The following is a 22,399-nucleotide window of genomic DNA, read 5'->3' on the forward strand; positions in this document are numbered from 1 at the left end:
TTGCTATACAGTATGAGGCAATTTATTCCTGAATAGCTTGAAATTGGATTGTAAATGTAATCAAGTGCATTGATGTTCCCAACTATTTGGTAATGATGAAGTATGCTTTTCCAAAGAATTTTTCATTAAGGAAAATATTAAAGTCTAGGTACTTTATTGTAATATCAAACAAAATCAGAATATTTCTTCCTGAACATTCAAATCTTTCATGCACTTTTTTTTTTTCATGAAGGTTTGGGTTCCTTTCAACTCCAAAAATGGGAATTCACACCTCCATAGAAAGTCCTTTACATTTATTCCATGTGTTCTTGAGCTCAACAAGTGCATTTCTCTCAAAGGTGAATTTGACCTGCTGTGTTGGTGGGATATGCAGGTTTCTCAAGGCAGCACATCTTGCTTTACTTATGGTTGTGAGCTGAAGTTAACACAATGTTGCAGGTTTTTTCTAAGAGTTCTCCAGAACACCAGCAAGAATGGTTAATTCTAATGCTGTCAAGTTGGATTTCTTAGCACCATTTTCAGACTAACATGTTTCTTATTTTTGTCCTTTCAAAATAGTTTTGTGAAAAATAGTCATTTCAATATAGATTTATATTGAAAAACAAATTGTGTGCTCGTTATGGTTGGATTACCAATGTTAGGGAAACAATCACCTCTCCAATTCTCTAGTGGATTGTAGTCATAACTGAGGCTCAGGCTTTCAAAAACGAGTATTTTTATCACTTTTTTTAACCCATCACTCAATCTCTCTCCGTCTCTAACCTCTGAAAAGTTTCTATTTTCTGCTTCCCCTAGGGAGCATCTCCACTAGGATATTCCTACTTTTTTTTTTTTTTTTTTAATATGAGTTGGAAAAGAGCAAAGGTATCTTCCAATCGATTTCTTCTCCTGGCAACGGGGCATAGAGTCAACACATCCACATTTGCAATAGCATTAATGGGAGAGTGACTCTGCCCAATGATGCAATTATCCTAAACAGGAGTCACCAAAGAAGAGACATTTTAGTAATATGTGCTTCAGCAGGCTAGTGACTGTAGCTATTTAATTCTCAAAGCCAAGCTTTTTGATCATATCCAATGTCCATTATTGTCAGGAGTACCACATACTCCACTATGCTGACAGGTAGTCACCAAGTTCTTAGACTACAGCTGTTGCAGCAGATCCATTCTGGAAACAGAAATATTGAGTTTTCGGGGGTTTTTTGTTTTTGTTTTTTTTGTTTTGTTTTGTTTTGTTAGTTTTTTTTGTTGTTGTTGTTTTGGTTTTTTTTTCTTGTTTTTTTTTTGTTTTGTTTGGGTTTTTTTTTTTGTTTTGTTTTTTTTTTGGTTTTTTTTTTAATTTATAAGTAGATATACAAGTCTTCTAACAAATCAGTCAAAATACCTCTAAGAGACTAAAACTTAGCTTTTTACTCCCATTGACTTACTGGTCAAAATCCTTAATACTGCAACACGTTTTTTAAAAAGTTAGCATTCACTCATTAAAACGAATGTAATTGCAGCTTGAGGCATTGCCAATACTAATCATACAATCTATTATAGGAAGTACTCATAATAGCTGTTGAAAAAAGCATTGTGGAGTTACTGGGAACAATGCATAATGTGTTTTCAATAGTCCTTTTTCCTCATTCCATTACACTATAGAAATTAAGAATGTATTACAGTATAGTTCACTACAATATTAATGGCTTTAATAACTCTAAGATAGAATCTCCCTCAGCCCACGTGGGGTAAAGTTCACCCTCCCACCACTGACTTTGCATCCCCAGCCTCCTGGCACCATCCCACTTGTACCAACCTACTTAATGTAGGGGAGCAAGCCCAAGGTGTCCCTGAACTGCGCTGAGAGAAATGAAAGGTTTGTTTTTGCAGTGCAGAGAGTATCCTGAAGGCAAGTTCATGAGTGGTTTTATGGTCCCTTTTGCAAGCTCACAGACTTTACAATTTTTTTCCCTGCAAACTCTATTTTATTTTCTTTCCCCTCCAGTTCAGAGTGGGGACTCTGATCAGCAGGATTTCTGTATCTATCAGGGAGAAGATTATTTGGTTTCAGATTTCTGAGAACTTTTGTAATTGATGTCAGCGATATTCATTTAATTGAATAAGGTCTAGGAATCTTCACAGAGGGGTCCTTTAAAGAGAGTTTCTCTCTACAGATTCCATCCCAGGAGTCTGGGGAAGAGACAACTGAAAAAAAAAAGTTAATTAATAGCATTAAGTGTTTATCCAGCTAGTGCCAGAAGGCAAGGACTACTCTGTCAGCTAGACTAGACAGGGTTGATCTACACAAGAGAAACCAGAATTTCCTCCTTAAGCAAAAAAGATCCTACATTTTAAATGGAAAAGAAAAAATATATATATTTATATCAAAACCTATTAATAAATGCAAAAGCACTTCCAGACTTTCTATGTTTCTATGAATTCAATTAAAAACCCAATAAACAAACTAACTGCAAAATTTAGCTAATATAGCTTTAAATTTGAAGATATTTTATTCTGACAAATGGATGTGATCTGGTAATAAGGAAACTAACTTTGAAGAAAAGACAGGAATAAATTAACTCTTCAGTCATGCTGGAAAGCTGTTTGCGGCAATCAGAGAGTGCAAAACTAATGTTGCATCCTGGAGATGTAAGTCTTCATATGTTAGCCTTTTTCTTCATGGTTTAGAATGGAGTACAGCTTTCAGGTCTGTGTCATAAACATTTTCAGAATTGGTTTCCAGTAAGATAAGAAATAACAGAAAGTTTTCCCTAGCCGTAACTATAAAAAACAAACCTAATGTTCCATTACTGTTGATTGCCAAATTTCCGGGTGATCCCACAAACTGGTGGATGATAGGGTCATCCAGGACACAATGGATATGCTTTAGAAAGCAAATGAAAAAAGCCCAACAAAAGGTTTATGCAATAATAACCAAATGAACAGTTGAAGTTACTGTGGCAGGTGGTACAGCCTGTGATAGTTCTAGAAAATCCTCAGGAGTTTCCACGAGCAGAAACTTTATCCCAGAGTTTTAGGCAGATTTTATATCTCCTGTGATCAGATGGCAAGTCTGTGGAGAGTAAGGACTATGATCTGTCTTCATGGTCGTGAGTTTTCAGAATAATTTTGATTTGCCCATACAGTGATGTTGCTGAGAAGAAAATGGTCCACGAGCTTTTGTTCTGAGTGAGTTTATTTTGAGGATAGATCACTTCATATCCAGATATATAGTCCAGACTGGTGGCAATGGCATTTATAACAGTGTGCAGATCTGCCAGGATGAGACAGATTCACCTATCCAATCACAGATGGTAGAAAATATGACTCACAGATGCTGCTGTGTGAGAGCTTGGCTTCAGCAAGGATTCAGGAGCACTTGCATAAATGGATTTTATTAGCTACCATGTATTTCTCCAAAGGCTGATTTACTGTTTGCTAGAAGGAAAATGAAAAGAGAAAAAAAATGAGAACTTTCCGCTTAAAGGAAAATGACATTTTTGATTGTGAGGAGCCTCACTAGCTCATTACTTTCTTTTGTCAGACAGAGAATTTGTTGGATTTGCAAGATCTGAGTCAAGACTCCTTCAGTGCATCTGGTGATTCCCGAGGAGTGAATGTACTGAATTTAAGGAGTTCTAGTGGGTGGGAATGAGGGCTGGGAAAGCTGGGCTTCCTGCATGTGGAAGGGGAGAGCAGCAAGCCTTTCAGAAGTGCTGTTAGTGATATACCAGTGGCATTTCTCAGGGCAAATCTCTTTTAGGACGAGCTGCTAATAACTGGCAGAAATGAAAAATAATTGGACCTTGGTGTTTTGTTCTGAAAGCTAACATTCTGGTGGAGAGTTCTGCTTCAGAGCTGTATTCCAGCAGCGGTTTTGCCAAGGACAGGGCAGCGCTGTGATGGGTGTGGGAGGCAGTTCCAGGTGCCCTGCATTCAGCCCTCTCACCCTGCAGCAGCACCAGCACCGCTGTGTTTTGCAGAGCTCATCACGCTGGTCTAGGTCACTTAGGTTATCTTATGGGCTTTCTTGTGCTTGCCTTCGTCCTGGCTGTCTGGCAGGAGTAAGGGATGAATAATACCTGCTGCCAGTGACAGCTGCTGTTATACAACTCCCCTTCTGTCCAGGAAAAGGGCAGAGTAATGCAGGAAAAGGGCAGAGTAATGCAGGAAAAATTACTCCGAGAGGTATCCAAGGAAGAGCTCAACTGTTTGCTGTATCTCTACTCCTATCTTTTTCTAATAACTACTTGTCCAAAAAAAGGTTACCAAACTAAAATACTGATCTGCAGTAGTGCAAGGTACAAATGAAAGATGTACAGGAGCAAGGAGAAGTGATGTGATGACATTAGCAATGTGATCATGAATAGGAAGTTATTTATTTTGATTCTGTGAGTGGATTATCAGTATTACTACTTTTAATAATATCCTTTTCCTCTTTTACTTCTGGCATTGCTGTACCAGATTGACTAATATTACCAGAGGTTGACAAATCTGAATCCAATGCAACCTTACTTTCATTATGAAGATAGTTCATACAAATATGGAAGACATTGGGCTGCTTACCTATCCTAGGTAAAATGAGCGCTATTTCCACTTGAAAGATAAGATATTTTGAGGTTTTTTTTTTTTTCCCAAGGAACATTTTTGGCTTAGAAGAACAGAGGGAGACATTCCTGTCAAGATGCTTTCACATAGCTTTTAGTTTGTCAAATGTATATTTTTAGCTGAACTTAATTGTCTTCACCTCCTCTTGGGGGGCAGAGAGTGAGGAAGAGAGGGACATGTTTCAGAACACTAATTTTTCTGACCCTAAATGTTTCCCAGGATAGGTGGGATGAATTGTCTTTTAAAGGCTTTTGTCCCTGCCCACTGGCTATTGAGAAAGGTTAAACATGTAATAGTTCAACAGCCAACTTCAGTAAAATAAACTACATCAGTTAAAAAGGAAGACCAACCAAGACATACCAATACAATAAATTCCCTAGCCATTTAAGAGGGAGGAAAAGAAATTTGAGTTAAACTGTCAATATTTCATCTAAATCCAAATTCTCTATGGACTTGACTCCCCATTGTTTTCTCTTCCATGTCTCCCCTCATACTAGGAGCAGTACTAGGTAGGTTTTGGTCAAGGTCTGTTTGAAGGCATTACAAAAGAGATTAAAAAAGGCAAACCTGTTCCTTTTCAGCTCTGATTGCCACTTGATAAACAGCTAAAAGGTCAGATATAGTTCTGTTTTCCCAAAAGAAGAAAAGGGATCAAGCTGTGTCTGAGAACCTTTGCTTAATACCTGCTTTCATTTTAGCTTTATGAAGAAACACATTTCAGCAGCCTTCCTCCCTTGCACAGCACACTAAGGCACCTTTGCCTTGCAAAGTTCTCCTTTTCTCCTTGCCAAATCATCCAGCAGCAAGACATAGCACCATGAAAGCTGCACCCTCCCCTTTCACCTGTCCTCTCCAGACATGCCTGTGCTGTCTCAGAATTCTGAGATGGGTGTACTCCTTCCTTGCTGCCATAAACATGGGGAAAGCATCACTTTCCAGTGCTTTATGGCTGTGGTTTTGCACATTTTGGATTTCCATAACTGGTATCAGGAAATGAAAATATTGTATTGAGTCCTTTAGCTCATTCTGACTTCTAGCCTTTAGATTACTCTTAGTTTATTCCAAATTATCTATAAAATAAACCAGCAGATTAACAAAAAGTGGTGCACAATGTTGCTGAAACATCTTTCAAAACAGAAAAGATATCACACCAAGCAGTATGAAAACCAGACTTTCTAAAGTTCTTTATACATTATTTCAAATTTTGGTCATTTTCATCATTTCCTTCAGCTTGATAAGAATGTCGTGCAAATACAATTTATTCTATGCAGGAATACTAACCTTGCCTCTATTAAGATTAGCTGACACTTCTGGCTTTTTAATGCATTTTTGAAATCCTAATAATTTCATCAAATTGAACTGAAATAATCACAACTTTCTTAAGCTTCTCAGGCTTAATATTTTTGAATATTTCATTTGGATTAAGCCAACTGTTTCCCAGAATGTAAACTTGGAAAAAAAAGATGTGTATTTGTCCATGTGAAAGCAATTTGGCAATAACTTTTGACTATTGGATGAGTGTTCTTAATAATAGAGGTAGATATTAATTAAGAAACCATGACCATGGACTCAAGAACACGGAAATAAAATTAATTTAGGCCTGATATTTCAACGTGATTACAACTTTGCAACTGAAATAATGCAATTGCAGTATATTTTTTCTGTGCTGCTATGTGTACAACAGTAGAAATTACATAGGGATTGCATGCAGTTATAAAAGACTCTAATACATGGTTTGGATTTTTATTTTTATCAGCAACTCTTGTTTTTCTGTTTGGAACCTGAACCCCAAGCAAAATTAAAAGCATGTTTTACACTAGATGTACATTAAAGCCTCTGACCTTTGTAACACAGAAAAAATATATCATTCCTTCTTGCTCCCTGGGTAACAGAGGCAAATATTAAACACATGGACACAAAAAACCTCCAAAATAAACTTTTCATAACTTCTGCATTTTCCACATCCAAGAAGGTTATGAAAGGGTGAGCACTAAATCTTAGTGAAAACTACCTCAATGCCTTCTACTCTGAGAGGCTGATGAAAATTTTTCCACATTTGCATGCATAAACACAGCAGTGGCTCCCTAGAATATATTTTTCTCATTTTCCAGGAGTTAATATTAAACCTGGATTTCAGTATAAATTTTCAAGAGTCTTCCCAAAGTCTTTTTGGAAATGAGAAAACACTTCAGATACTACTAATAACCGTGAAATGAACTAAAATAATTTGTCTTGCTTTCATCTTTCTATATTCCTTTTCTTTGTTCATTGTTAAAAACATTTGCTATTAGCAACCTGTGTCTTTCTCCCTATATAGGAATAAAGCTGTATAGGGTCTATCTGTGGCTCATGGGAATCTCCCTACTTCTTTTTTCTTCTTTTTTTTTTTTTTTCTGTCTCTCCAGATCATTAAAGACCAGAAGCTACTGGGGATAGTTGGAGGGATGCTACTGATTGATCTTTGCATCCTGATTTGCTGGCAGGTTGTGGATCCTTTGAGGAGGACAGTGGAAAAGTATAACATGGAGGTATGTCCTCAAGCCCAAGTAATACTAATGGTTGCATATCAGTGTCTACAGCTTTCAACAAGATAAGCTAAAGATGCATTAGGTAAAATGAAAGCAAGTCAAGCTGTGTATTTTGGGGGAGGAAGGGTTCTGGTTTTCAAAACCAAATAGAAAAGAAACAACTGCAGCCAAAAGAAATTGTGTATGCAGTTGCAAGTGCCACATTTCTGTCACTTGTGAAACATTTTATTTGCAAGAGTTGTAAACACAGGAGAGTCCTCTGCTAAGACTCTCTATTAGAGTCTGTTGCAATAAATAATAGATTATCAGAACCCATTAGTGAATTTCAGTAAGAGCTCATTCAAGATAAGTGCAGAAGAGGTCACTGCTTAGACTGCATTCTTTGTGGAGATGCTCAGGAATTATGTTACCTACTGCTGTATTTATTTGCAGTAATTTTATGCGCATGCACCCATACTGATTGTTTCTCTCTTAATGGCATTCCCAGAAAGGTCACACGAGCAGTTTTGATAGGCAGGAGGTAATAGCTTAATGCCAGCTGTACACACGTTCCAAAACTCTGGTTGGTTTCTAGAAGTGGAGCTGAAGTAGAGCTTTCTGGACAAGCTGACAGCAAGAAACATGGCAGCAACAATTTATGCCTAGGAAAAAGCCATCTGTCTGTATGTAGATGTGCATTGTTTGAGAGTTTATTGCCTCCAACATGGAAACTGGTGATATCTGAAAGCTAGATTATATAAGGACAATCTAGAAATGTCAGTCTCTTCTCCTACACTCAGCAATCAGTAAGAAAAAGAACAATTGTTTTCTGTTGTGATGTCCACATTTGCAAGAAAATATATACCATTTCACTCCACTGCTTTTACTTTGTTCTTACTTTGCAGTGTAGCTCTGGAATTTTATTAGGAGAAGATTTCACTTTGTTAGTATAATTTGTAGAAGATACCCTAGAACAATGCCTCTTAAATTGCAAGGAAATTTCTTTGAAAAAATAATTTAAGAATCTGAAAAGATTTGTCTCAGTCATTCCCTAGAGTTTGAAAGACTTCCCAGCTAATACAGTTGTCAATAAAAAATAGGAAATGTAGCTGAAATTTGTCTGCTGGAGACACTTCTGGTCTATGTGTGTATAGCTTGAAGCCATAGCAGCTTGTTGAGAACCTTGTTTATTTCATTTTGCTCCAATTGTATTGTTAGTGATATTTCAGTTGTCAGTATTATTAACATTTTCTCTGCTTATCTGAACCCAAACACATTATGAAAAACAGTCATAAAATCCAATTAAAATAATCTCAGATAGAAGGAATTTTACTTTTTACTTTAGTTTAAACTAAAGAACCTGATATCTAGTGTAATTAGATTCACTTAAGTATAATGTCCATAGACAGCAGCAGTAACTGTGAAGTTAAACTATAAGTAACATATATTTAAAAAACAATGTTTACTGTAATTTTAAATGGTTGCAATTTCCATCTGAGCTTTTCAGTGTATGTTCTTTGATCATCAAATATATAATGCTAAAAACCTTGTGTGTTTTTTCCACATTTGGGGCTTTCCAGACCACAGGGCTGCACACCAGTTGCCTGAACTTTGCATAAGAGCTGAAATTCTCCTGGAATTATATAAGCCCATGCAAAGTGACACTCACTGAATGCACACATGACAATGTTTGATATTTTGATCCCTCAGCATAGAATTGACTTGAACTTACTGTTAGAGCTCTTAGCTATTACTGTAAGTTGCGCAGAATATTTTTTAAGCTAATGGATTTGGAGTGGGAAGGAAATGAAAGTATCATGCTAGCAAATGTGGTCATTAAACTATTGTATGTGCATAAAATATGTTACTATAAAAGCAGTGAGGTGAACTGCAATTTACTTTCCTGAAGTACACCTCTTCGGGTCTCAAAAAATCTTGTGTAAAAGTAAATGACAGTCGTCTTTTCTGCTATAATTATTCTTCTTGTTGTTGTTATGTTTTTAATTTTTAGGTTGCTAAAGTGTAATGGTGAATTCTTTAGTTGAGTTTGATGGAGCACGTGTTATCTTTTCTGTGTTTGAAAAATACTTGCCACGTAGTAAACACTACTGGTGGCAAGTTTCTCTTTTATTTCAGGATTATTTTGTAGTAGATATTTCTTGTCCCACTTGATTCTGTGAAGCAATTTTAAAGGGATTATTTCTGTCAGTTAATGATAATCCAAGTGGTAAAAATTAAACTAAATGAAGGCTCCAAAGTTATGAATGCAATCAGTCATTCTAGCTAATGAACCATTTCAGCTCTGTTTATGAATACTCATCAGCTTCCTGTGTGATAGTTCTGCATTTGTCTTCTGTCAGATGATCCTCTGGTAGTTGTGTCTTCATAAGCACATGAATCAAGGGAACCAAGACAAGAAGCCTAAAGACTGGTACTGTCCTCTGCTGTTTGCTATTATTCACAAAATAGTTTATTTTAATGAAGCAACAGAAGTAAATTATCAAGAACTTTTTAAAAGAGTTCTTAAACCCAGAACTTTTAAATCAAGGTTCCTTTTCTGGAGTTGTTTGCAAAGTCCAAGCAACCCATGCCTTATAAGCTGAGGATAGGCAGTCTAAATCTAAAAATACAAAGGGAAGCGAAGGCATTTTTAGAAACTTTCTGGCTATTACAGAAGGCAGAAATCTTATGGAATGTTGGATCTGTCAGTTTTGAGACCAATTTCTGGCATCCTGACCCTACAGGTATGGTTTCTTTAGGAAAAGCACATCTGTGGCTACCATAAGACACCACATTAAAAGTTTTAATGACTGAACCATAAAGCATCCAGATCCTCCAGTCATCAGCAGGGGAAGTAGTTTATAGTACATGGACAATAAAGTTGTTGGTAAAAGAAAAGAGGTTAAAGGCCAAGGCAGGGACAATGTTAAAACTTCTCTAACTGTACAGTGGTCTGTAAGAACCATAGCGGTGCTCCTATGTACTTTTCCTAAGAGTGCTGTAGGCTTGATTTTCTGATAATGCAAAAGCTTTTGATGACACAAAGGGCTTCTAATCTTCAAGCAGCAGTGTAAAAAAAAAAAAAAAAAAGGGAATTAATCCATGATGTTACCTCTATTTATCTGTTTTGCTAGTTTCCCTGCCTGTAACATTTCTCCTTTTGCTAATTTTTCAGACCAGTGGAGAGACCAATCACTTTTTTTCCTCACTAATTTCTTCCTAGGCTGAACTAGGAATTTGCTTTTTTCATCATGATTCACCTTTTTTGTCATAATCAAAATTATTATACTCTGATCTGAGCCAGGTTCCTGCCAGACTTTCTCCCAGTCATGTGAACTGGAGTGCATCCTTCCTTCGCTCTCTCACCGGCTGGGCTGCCCCTGAGGAACTAGGGTGCTTCTCTGGATGCTGCTCTAGAAGAGATTTGCAAGGCTCTACCATTGTTTTCTTTTTGACCTGCTTTCTTAAGAAGGCAATGTTTATGTGCTAGGGTGCTCTGTGTGATTTTTTTTCTTTTCCTACTACCTAAACTTTGCCTGTTTCAGTCAAATCTGACAAATTTGAGCAGATACAGCTCTTAAGGACATAGGACCACGTCAGACTTGCTGGAAACAGCCAGCTGTGTACAGCCAGCTGTGTGGAGGAGAGGTTCTGGTAGTGTCTCCTGTAAGAGAAGGGTCACAGAATGAGTTTATCCCTTAGTCTAAAACAGATATTTTAATTGACTTGCTACAGGGGAGCTTCACTCTTAGCTGAAGAGAATCTAGCCACAAGAAAAGAACACTTAGGAAACCAGCTCCCTCTAATTTCAGTTGCTCTGCTGTGTTGGAATGAAACCACAGTCTGAAATAGCAAAATCCTTTAGAAAGTGCAGTCTGTGCAACAGCCATATCATAATTCAGTCATGTACTTAGTGCAGTTGAAAGGGTCTGTGTGTACACATGCACTCACCCTCACCTCCTGCTCACAATTAGCTCAGCTAGTCAGAGCGTGGCTCTGATAATGCCAAGGCCATGTGTTCAGTCCCTCTATGGTCCATTCACTTAAGAGCTGGACTCAGTGATCCTTGTGGGTCCCTTCCAACTCAGAATATTCTGTGATTCTATGGTGTAGTAACTCTTTTACTCTCGAGTTCAGCTTGAAAGCCTCTGACTGGCTTATCTTCTCCCAACACAAATGTCTATGAAACAGATTGGATCTCTGTGGCCTTGGAAGGTAGACAGTGATAATGTTTAATAAATAATAACTTGTAGGGGAAATGGACTGCCTTTTATAATTCCCAAGGTAAAAATATCTTACATTAGTGTTAGATTCAATGAAAGTAGTATCTTGCATACTGGATGCCAATATTTCATGTAAAATTTTAAAACGTTTGTCCAAGGCAGCAGCCTTTGTATTCCTTGATGTCTTAGTACCAATTAAGCAGTTATTTCTGTGATGTTTCCTCTTATGCATTCTTATGATAGCATTATCAATATTTAAAAATAAACTTCATTCTGGTATCTGGAATACCAGTATTTAAGGTTTAACCCTAATCTGTCCTGGGATGGTAATAAATATGAAATAGAGAAAAAAATCTGAACAAGATGCCATTTTAGAAGATACAGAAGAGAAAAAGAGATCAATGAGACATGTCCTGTTTGGGCTTCCAGCATTGATATAAATGTAAAATGCAGAAAGCAGTATGAGGAAACCTTATATGAGGATGTTGTAATAACAAAAATACCAATATGCAAGAAAGATTAGTAGGCCATGCCAACATCAGAGTAGCGCAGTATGTTAAAGAAAAGTCAATTCATGTTGCCAAATTAATAATTTCGGTGAGTGAGCCAGAATTCCTATGTATTATAAGTGCATAACAATGCCGCCAGACACATATTGCTGCACAACAAGCCAGAAGTTCAGCTTTGACTGATACTGTTGAGGGACTCAAAAACATTGCAGAACCAAAAAAAAAGTGCTGCTCAAACTAACTCATTTTTAATTCAACAGATTAGAGAACACGCAGACAGAGACTTAACCTTGATTTCATTCTGAATAGCACACAGAATCCAATCCAAAATCTTGATATCTGAGTTTTCCATAGCTACAAATAAATTCTTCTTAGTTTTGATAGCTTTGAAGAAGCAACAAACAAAAAAGGTCTGTAGAGTGGTACTCACCTTCAGAAAGCAGAAGCACATTAAATTAAGTGTCTTAAAGAGTGGCTAAAGAGTAAACTGTAGAGAGTTAAATCAGGTGGTTTAGAGAGTATTAAGAACTTCATATGTGAGACATGGAGTAAATTCATGCCACACATCAACACCTGAAAAAGGAAAGACTCAGCCTGACAAAACAGCAGGAAGACACCCTTCAAAAAAATAAAATTATATCCTAATGGGGAAAATACACAGAATCATAATGTCTGTAAGTTAAATGTAGAAAAAAATAAAGCAGTCTTAAAAAGCAGCTTACAATGAATGAAAAAAGAATAATAAATCTTTCTGTAAATACCGGTAGCAGCGAGTTTGCCACAGAATCTTGGGAATAATATTTAAACAGAGTAGAAGATCATTACTTGTAGAAAATAAGGCTTTGTGGAATGGTTAAATGATTGCTTTGCTGCTTTTTTCAGCAAAGTTCTTAGTGGAAGGATTTGTGGAGGTTGCTGTGCTAGAATCCTTTTGATAAACTCACTGAGGAGTGACTGGAGTTGCTGGTAGGAATAGGGAAACTGATCAGAAATTAATCAATGGAAAAAGATTCTATTCTCCCAAGTTTTCTATAGAAATTTGAAAGAATAATTATCAAACTACAGACAACAGTATGTAATCATTAGCTCAGAACTGCTTTGAAATCTGAGCAAAATGTTGCGAATATCTTGCCATGTTTTCAAGACAGAGTAGAATCCTTAAATTTGTAAGTTAATGTAGTAGGCCAACTTATAAAAATGATAATCAGGAGTAGGATTAGAAATTGATATGCTGCATTGAGGAGTAGTCGACATCACACTTGTGAAGGAACAAGTCATAAAAACTTAGTGAAGTCCTTTGAAGAAGCCAGCAGACATGAATAGAAGCCGACACAGCCAGCTAGGTCTCAAAAAGGACTCATCAATTTCTTTCATCAAAGGCTCTCACAGAAAGGAAATAGACGCAGAATGAGAGAGAGGCCCTCAAATCGGTATGAAGTTCTTTAGAATAAGGAAACAGAACTAAGAAATAAATAAAAGTTCATTTTCTAGTAAGGAGGCATGTAGCCAGTAGAGTCCTTCAGGACAAGTTCCCATCTTTGTGCTGGTACCTGCATTGTTCAGTGGAAGAGGTTATATCAAGTTATTTCAGAAAATATATATGAAGGCTGACTGTGAAGAATTTGGGACAGGCATTGCAAAACAACATAAAGTGAAATGTTCTTTCCTTATTGCAGCTGCAGCAGTAAAAAAAAAATGTTGTCTTGTTTGTGATGTAAATTCTTTCTGATGCAGAGGAAGGTGGAATTTTAGATTTAAGTTCAGCTAGAGGAAACCCATAAATAGGTTAAATAAATTGAGTACATCTTACATCTTTCTGAATAAGACAGAAAAGCCTGGCTTAAAACTATTATAACTGCCTAAAGTTTTCATTTAAATAACTAACCCAGAAAAAAATCATGTTAGCTGGCTTGACACATCTCTCAGAGCACCCAGGTATGTTGAGTATATCCTCAATAGATGGATGTAAGTACAACAGGAGTGGAGGAATAAATATTGTTCCTGGGTATCTGATTGTCTTTTCTGTGGGACTGCTCTAAGAACCTGAAGAAATTAATAGTACTGAGCTCCTACTTGGGCTGTACATGAATTTAACTATATATAGATGTACAATTCTAAAAGTTACTCACAATAGTAATTCAAGGTCAATGGTAAGTGAGAGTTGTGTGAAAATTACTGAGCTGGGATGTAAAGAACATTCAGGAAGGAGTGCATATATTATGTGTGAAAGTCCAAGGTGAGCATGGTGCTATACCCTGATGGACTAGTTAACTAAGAGCTGTGGTCATCAAGTATAAAACATTTCCTTAGGAAAGATTTTGTCTTTTAAAATTGCTTTTTCCCTACATTTTTTCGATGAAAGTTATGTGAAAATTTGGATTTGGCTGCACAGATGTAGATATTTTCCTTTAATATCCATTTGCATTAATAACACTGCTGTTGAAGGAACTGGAAATAACTTTGGTCCAAAATCATACACAAAGGAATGTGGGGTGAGTTGGGGTGGGGGGTGTTGGTATTCACGTGACAACATGGGAGTAATATAGGTATGGAATTGGTGAAGGTATGTGGTTCAAATTCATGCACTCAAGCAGATTTTTGTAAATTCTTTGAAAAAGATCAGATCATGTCCTTTTCTCTTTCTGCATATGTATATATGCATAAACAGATGTGTTTATGGGGTTTTGTTTACGTTGTGCTGTTCAATCAGCTAACAGCCAGATTAGAGAGAACTTTGTGAAACGTGTGATGTGAAATGAAAAATTTAATTGGCTGAAGCAGTTTCTGCGGGTGTTCAGCCTAATGCAGGTCAGAGCTTGTTAGTCAATTTGTTCTCTGTATATCGTTACGCCCATCTGTTTCCCCTACTATTTTTTAAATAAATTTAATTTCTTTCCTTCCAATTTGAAATATTACAGACTGTTGGAGCCAAATGTCTCCTGAATTCTGTAGCCTGCTTTCACACCCTGCCACTGTAGCTCTCAGCAGGTGGCTTGCCAGGAGTGGCTGAAACTGAGAACCTTTACTTGCTGGCCCATGCTCCAGAGAGAAGGAAACTGAATGGCCATAAAGTCATCTGTAGGCCTTCTACTGGCCCAGAGGACCTAGCACAGGTCCAAAGAAAGAGTAAATACTAAAGCGTAAAAGCTGGTTTACTTCTCTCTTTCATTTGACATCAGTTTCCAAGGAAACAGAACAAAACGTGAGAGCTGGGAGCCAGCAACTGAGATTGACTCAGCTGGTGGCTAGTCCTGCTTCTGTTCCCATGGAAACATGTATCAAATTGGCAAAAATAAGGAAATAGGGCAGGGTTAGTTCTAAAATGGCCGGATGAATGGCTGCCGCTTAACAACAGCTACTTAACAAATGAGGCTTCCTGGTACTTATTCCTCTTCAATAAACAATTCCAATTTTAGTTCTGCCTCCCAAAAACACAGCACTTATAAAGTTCCTACCTTAGGAATGTAGGAACCCTATCATTGACCAGACTTGTAACTCCTCTTGTCCACCACCTCGTTTAAAACAATGACTGGCCCAAATACTTTCAGAGGTGGGTGCCAGAAATGTGTAGTGCACATCTGAAAGTTCATCTGCCATGCTTGAAAATTTCAGCTGTGATTCATAATGAGTAGTAACTTGAAATGAGCAGTTGTGTATAACTCATAGTTCTTATACTCTCACTAATTGAACACTTTTGTTGTTCTCTTAAATGTCAGGGGGTTTTGAATCTTGCAAACTTTGCGCGAATCAGAGTAATTGCTAACTAGACATGGTGTGAAGAACTTCCTTTTTCAGTTTTGGAAATGTTGCTTTTCAGTTTCATTGAACATACGTTATTTTTCTTTTAGGGAAAAAGAAGAGATTTGAGTCTTCCACATTTCCTTTGGCAACACCAATCATTATTATGCATCTGTGTTTACAACCTTATTTTCCTCTTTTCTCTTTGGTAGATAGTCCCGATCTTATTAAGCTCTTTTTCATGTGACATGGAAGCTCTAAAGCATCCTTTTTTAGTTGGGATGACTAATATTGCATATTTTAGAAGATCTGTGTAATGTGTTTTATCTATTATTCATCCTCTTCCATATATTTAGTGTATTATTTTTCACTGTTGCACACCATTGAACAAAATTTTGGACTTCACTGTCAAAGCGATTCCCAGAACATTTCCATGAACTAATTATGACTCTGAGAAAATGTATAAGTAGTTCTACTGTTTTTACAGTACCATTACAGCAACTGAAATCAAATTCCACTTGTCATCATATGGCCCACTCAGCTACACTCCTCACATTTTTAGACTCAATTAACCTCAGTATTTTTGTCTGGGTATTTTCATGGTTGTGCTGTTGGGCAAAACTGATTTTAATATGGAACTATGGTTCTTACAGAACCATATATGTGGTTCTGCATCTCTTACAGAGTGCAAGTATTATTCTGGAATGTGGAAGCATGATGGTGGAGGGGTTTTGTTATATAATTATTGTTACTTGTGCTACTGTTACGTAGTCACATTTCTGGCCTGTTACTGCAACTTTGCAGTAGCTGCTACAGTTCTGAGGGTTCTGATACCAGAGGTACCCAACAGCACCCATCCTTTCAACTGCTTTTGGAAATACAGACCATTGTTCCCCCTTTGGGATTTTAAGGCATAATCCCTAGTCCTCAGTGAATTAGTCTGTTGGAGGAAAGGAAATCAGATTTCAGATATGCAACCCAACAAGTGAGGACATACGCACGGACCGGAGCAGTCGTTTAGCGCTTACGTTAGCAGCCCTGCTGAGGTTGCTGTGTGAGACAACCAGTGCGTGATTCACCACCCAGCCATCATTAAAAGCTGCAGACACATCATCTGTCAGGGATACCTGGCTGCTTCACACAGAAGGCACTGTGACAGTTTTGTTGATTCATTGAGGAGGATCAGTGTATGATAGACCCAGTGGCGCTTCTTCACTTTAAACTTCAAATACATTGGATACAATCATTCGGATTTATTTCTCTGAAAACTGAAGCCAGAGCTAAATTTAACCCTGATTTTATGCTCCTTCATAAGACTCCATTGTTGGTATAGGACAACACTGATATTTTGGCAGTTAGGAATCGCCTACCAAATACAAACATAGCTGGCTATAGGATATTTCAGCATTTGTTAAGCACTACCACATTAGCAAGATCAGAGAAGCACTTTTCCTCATATGCTTACCTTCTTCTTTCAGAGATAAGTCTCTATGAGATCTCTGGACACATTTTCACTTAAACTTCATATTGAGTGTCAAGATTTACAGGCTTTATTAAGCCAGACAGGAATTTTTTTTCTCTTTTTTTCAGTGATTTGATTTGTTAATATCAGAAGTGAAGAAAGACAAGAAAACTCCTCTCCATCAGTCACCAAAACCTCATGAGAAAAAACTTCCTGAAAACAATCTAGGAACTGATTAATCTTCCTTGCTGCATTTTATCCTGAGTACTCAATGTTCAACCCTTTCTAGCATTGTAGCACCTCTCTTGTTTTCTGGAAGAAACCACCACTGTATAAGAAAGACAGACTTTAATGCCTATGCCTAAAACCAGATGCTGACATGGATAAAAAGAACCATAATGAATTATTCCATGAATATGCTAAGGTTGCAGTAGAGACCAATAAAATCTTTCCACCAGACATCTCTGAAAATAGAGAATTCTCCATTAAAATAGCTGTTTGGGATAGAAGATTATCTAATTTAATTAATACTTCTTTGGGGGAAGAATATTCTCTTGTTCCTGCAAATGTTTAAATAGGCTGATATTGAAAAGAAACAATTTGGATATCCCAGTGCTACTTTAAAACTATTCTTTCAATCCTAAGCAACTTTAAGGAGAAGGCAAGCCTCAAGCTTGTATTATAGGTAATTTTAGGTGGTATCATTTGTCGAGAATGTCCTGAGTTCTGGCCAGCAAATTGCACTGGAAAGGATTAAGGGCAATGATTGTCAATTTGGAAAAGCAAGCCACAAGTAGCCTGCCACAAGATTTTTTTGCAGTGGTTGACTATGAAGTAATGCTCTCTCACTAAAAAGGAGCACCTTGGCTTTGCACTAAAACCACTTCAGTGCTGCTCAAACTTAATAGGAACTGATGTGCTTTCCCTTCGAGGTGAAGTGCCAGGTGGAGCACTTGTGTTTGTGAGCACACCCAGGCAGACAGGGAGAGCTGCTGGACAGCCAGGGCACACACACACAGGCGATAGCAGATGGCAGAGTGCTGCAGACTTGACCCAGACTTTGTGCTGGTGGGCAGAGGGCCTGAGGAAGAGCTTGCTTGAACAAAGCCATCCGCTTCATGGCTATGCAGGACGGGTCATTCTGCTTCTGTGTTTGGTTCTCCTGGATCCCTCGTTGTTACTTTGCTCTCTGACAGAGCAGCATCTCTAAGCAGTGGACTGTATTTGTGCCCAAATCTTGAAGACTCTACTCTTCCCTAGCACAACAATGCAGTCATATTTTGAAAACTATTTTTTAAAAAAAAGTGCTAGTACCAACACAGGACATTTTCTGCCAGTGCCTTGGGCCATTCTCTGCTGGAATTTCCCATATGGTAGTAAATCAAAGCCATCAAATCCATATGATTACATTTTAGGTATGTAAAATTGTTTTGCTGTAGAGGGTAGTTTTTTTCTCTTCTTGTCACAATCCGTCCTTACAAACGGGGTTTGTGATGGTTCGTGGATTGATCTCAGGGTGCGAAAAAACCGACACGGCACAGGGGGTTTGCAGTAATAATCAAAACAAGCACACCACAGCAAAATGCGATAGAGGGATTAAGGGAGAGAAAAAGAGAGAGAAAGAGAAAAAAGACAGAGAGAGAAAGAGGGTGATATGGCTACCGAACATAGAGATGAAGTCCTTTGGTCCAGTCCAGTCGAGGATCTGCCTGTTATGTTGGGGAGATCTCAAAATCTCTAGCTAACTCAGAGGTTTTTATTATGATAATTCTATTGAAAATTGTGAGCAGGGGGAAACAGATGCAATAAGGAATAGATGTAACAGGTAGCCCATGTTCAGATGCAATAAGGAATAGATGTAACAGGTAGTCCATGTTCAGATGCAATAAGGAATAGATGTAACAGGTAGCCCATGTTCTCAGCAGTAAACGAGAGCCATTGGTTTTGTGGTCCAGTGGTCACAATCTGCAGGCAAACATCTCTCTTTGGTCAGTTTCCCTCCCCCTACACACCTCCCCCGGGTTTGGGGTTTCAGTCCCAGTCCTTGGAAGGAGGAGAGGGGCCTTTTCACATAGGGGTTTCATGTCTCAGTCCTTGATGGAGAGGCTTCTTACATTTCAGTTTGTCTGTCACGGTGGTTGCAAACGAGTGAGAGGGGTCTTCTGCAGGGGACCACCCAGAAATCAGGAGAAGTCCAGCCAGGCCGAGAGGTGGGACAGCTTCCAAGGCTATTGTTGCAAAAAGGGCACAGTGCCCCCTTCTTTGGGCTCAGCGTAGCATACAGCAAACAACACCTGTGAAAACAAGAGCTTAGCAAGGCTCTCAGGTCTCGGGCCTGTGGCGTGTGTAACTTTCTCCTGCAGAGAAGATGGGGGGGGTTTTCTCTTCAGTGGTCCTCAATGATGATTGAGAGGCAGATGAGGGAAAATTCAGACAGACTCTCACACTTCTCTGATAAGCATGTTCTAAAATTTTAATGTATATTTCATATGCATTGTATATTTCAAAGTGAGAAAAATCTTTTTTCTGGCTCTGGAAAACACTAGCATGAACTTTTCTATAAAAATTGCAAATTTTCACAAAGCTCAACTGCGCAAATGCAAGGATTGTTTCTCAATTAGCTGTATCCCACATTAACATCCAGCAGAATGTGTTTATGCCTATGCATTTTTATTTTGAAATATCCTCCTGTGTAGACTTCTCTCCCTGGATAAAAGAGAAGAAACACATAATAGCTGTTAACTACATTAGTGGTGGGGCTAATATGCAACTTTGGTTGCATATGTATTTTTTTAAGTTATAAAACAGGGGGTATCTTGATTTTTAAAGACCTGAATCACCTTGAAGTCTGCCTTCCAAACTGTCTTTGTTCTTAGACCTTCAGCAGCTCTATTCTGGGCAGTGCATTCCTTCCTTCCATGCTTCTCTATGCTCCCAAAATGTTTTCTCCTACCTGTCTCCATGAACTGTCATGCTTAACAAATCTCACCTCATGCTCACTTTCACTCCCATAATGGGCAGGTCATTGATAAAAGTGACTCTGTCAAAGGACAGCAAACCTGTGGCTTAGGCCAGCTCAGCTTTAGATCACTATCCACTATTGAGCAGCAATTAAAGACTGGTGATGACCTGACTGCAGGTGACCATCGGTCAGAAAAAAGAAGAAAAAGTGATAAATGGATGCAGACTGGACAATTTCCCAAGAGAGGTACTCACTTCTGTTTTTGTTAGGAATGCTGAGACTGATCAAATCCAATCATTCATTTGTTTTTCTTTAAAGAAAGAGTTATGGATCAACCACGAGCTGCACAGGTTGGTATGCACATACTTCTGGACAGTCAGTGGAAGGCTTCCCAGTAAGACCTGATTTAATGGTTTGTAGTTAAGACTCAAAAATAAATGCTCAATAAGTAGTTGTGTGGAAGTGGAGCAAGTTCCCAGTGCATGAGGGTGCCTTATAAAGGGAGAGACCCAATCCCCCACAGCTGTAGTTGTCTGGCAGCCCTCTCTGTTCTTGTTGATTTTTGTTCTTTTTATTTTTGCTGGGTTTTGTTTGTTTTGTTTTTGTTTGGATTTTCTGTGTGTTGCTTTGGTTTTTTTGTGATTTTTGGGGTTGGTTTTTTTTTGTGGTGGTGGTAGTCAACAACCTTTTCAACAGAAAATTCTGAGTTTTCATTTTAATGTCATCATTACTTCTCACCTTAAAAGCAATGTCATGGATCCATTTTTTTGATTTTTGGGTACATTTTAAAAAAAACTTACCTACTTGCCTTGTTCTTGAGAACTTGTGTTAGCCATTCTAATTTTTCTCATGTAATTTCTGCTAGAATATAAAACTTCCTTATTATGACTGTGTTATAAAGGACTTCTGGTTATCTCAAATAACGTTTTGGATTTTTGTTATTGGTGTACTTATTTCTTTCGAATTCCCATTTTATTCAATGCTTTCCATTGATTTTGAGATACTTTTGTTGCTTTCTCATGAAGCATCTCTGACTCAAGTAAGAGTTTTAGAGAGCTGAGAATCTTTCTAAGCAGTTGATAATTTATCAAATGTTAGAGTGTAGAAAGTTAGAATCCTCATTTTATGGAAATACCCTGCTTATATTTTAAAAATATTATGTCTGCATTTATCATCAACAAGTGAATTATTGTGTAATTTTTACCAGTAATTTTTATCTGTAATTTTTACAGATTCTTCTAATCTGTTCAGAATGAGATACTTGAAAAGGCACATATTTGTGAAGAAAATGCTTGTCTAAATATTTATTTTCAATATGTTGCATATAGATGTAGATGTATATGTATGAATGTATGTTAATATGTACAAATATATATGTGTATATATTTAGTGTCTTGACTGTTGATATTTCAGTTCTGGTATTTGGTCAGGGACATAATTGAAACAGCCAATGGTTTGGATTCTGGTTGACAAAAGCTGGATATTCCCTTTGTTATTTCTTTCTGTGTGCTGGCTACTTCCCTGCAGAAAGGGAATTTTTAATCTAATTGCTGTGATTGGTTCTTCCATATTTTGTGGGGCAGTTGCAAATAAAAGTGGAACAGTACACCTGCATCCTAGATCTGTAGGGATAATGATAAAAAGTTCCATTTACTATGGAATTTTCTGTTTGCAATAATACCATTGAGCCAGCATGTAACTTTGTGCAGCAGATGAAAGCAAAATGAAAATTTCTTGCTTCCAAATGGAGATGCTCTTCAGCTTTGCTATGCAGGTTGAAGGCACATATCTTTAATGCTTTCATTAGGATCTAATCTTACAATAATGCTGTGAGCAGTTTAAACCAAAATATTTTTCAGTTTTTCATATTTTTCATTTGCATACATTAATACAGAAGAAAGAAAAGCCAGTTAAAGCACTCTAGAGACACATTCAGGATGGAAATGTGTGTTATGACAAACCATCAAACAATATTTTAAGACATGGCATTACAAAGGAATTGGGCTGGAATAAGATGGAAAAGATAACTGTGGGGGCAACTTAGATATTTTTTAACCTTTTTTCTAATGTTTGGCCTCTTTTAAATAAATTAATAAAATTTTAATTAATATGAAATGAGATCAATATCAGAAATCACCAAAGTAATTAGTTAAGGAGTTAAAATTATGAACTTTGACAAGTCATTTTACAAGTCACTATGACAATGATTTCATAAATTGAATGCCAAACAAGATTTCTGTTTTAAGGGAAAATGACAGGATAGGTGAAGCTGGATATAAATAAAAGCCAGGTGATGGTTAGATCTTGATACAAGACCACTCATTAAAAAGAAAATATCATCCTATTGCACAATAGGAGTCAAAAGGCAAACCAAGTGTAAGGAATTATAAGAAAAGAAATAGGGGACAA

At 37.5% G+C, this 22,399-nt stretch overlaps 1 protein-coding gene across 1 annotated transcript in view; it reads left to right on the forward strand.

Annotated features, from left to right (window-relative positions):
- GABBR2 (gamma-aminobutyric acid type B receptor subunit 2) overlaps positions 1-22,399 on the forward strand; it is a 457,858-nt gene that overhangs the window by 318,951 nt on the left and 116,508 nt on the right. Inside the window, exon 13 of the mRNA XM_063164404.1 lies at positions 6,995-7,117. Within this exon, the coding sequence (XP_063020474.1) occupies positions 6,995-7,117 (123 nt within the window). The remainder of the gene's footprint in view (positions 1-6,994; positions 7,118-22,399) is intronic.

Source organism: Melospiza melodia, chromosome 1 (assembly GCF_035770615.1).
Source record: "Melospiza melodia melodia isolate bMelMel2 chromosome 1, bMelMel2.pri, whole genome shotgun sequence".
NCBI classification, from domain to species: Eukaryota; Metazoa; Chordata; class Aves; order Passeriformes; family Passerellidae; genus Melospiza; species Melospiza melodia.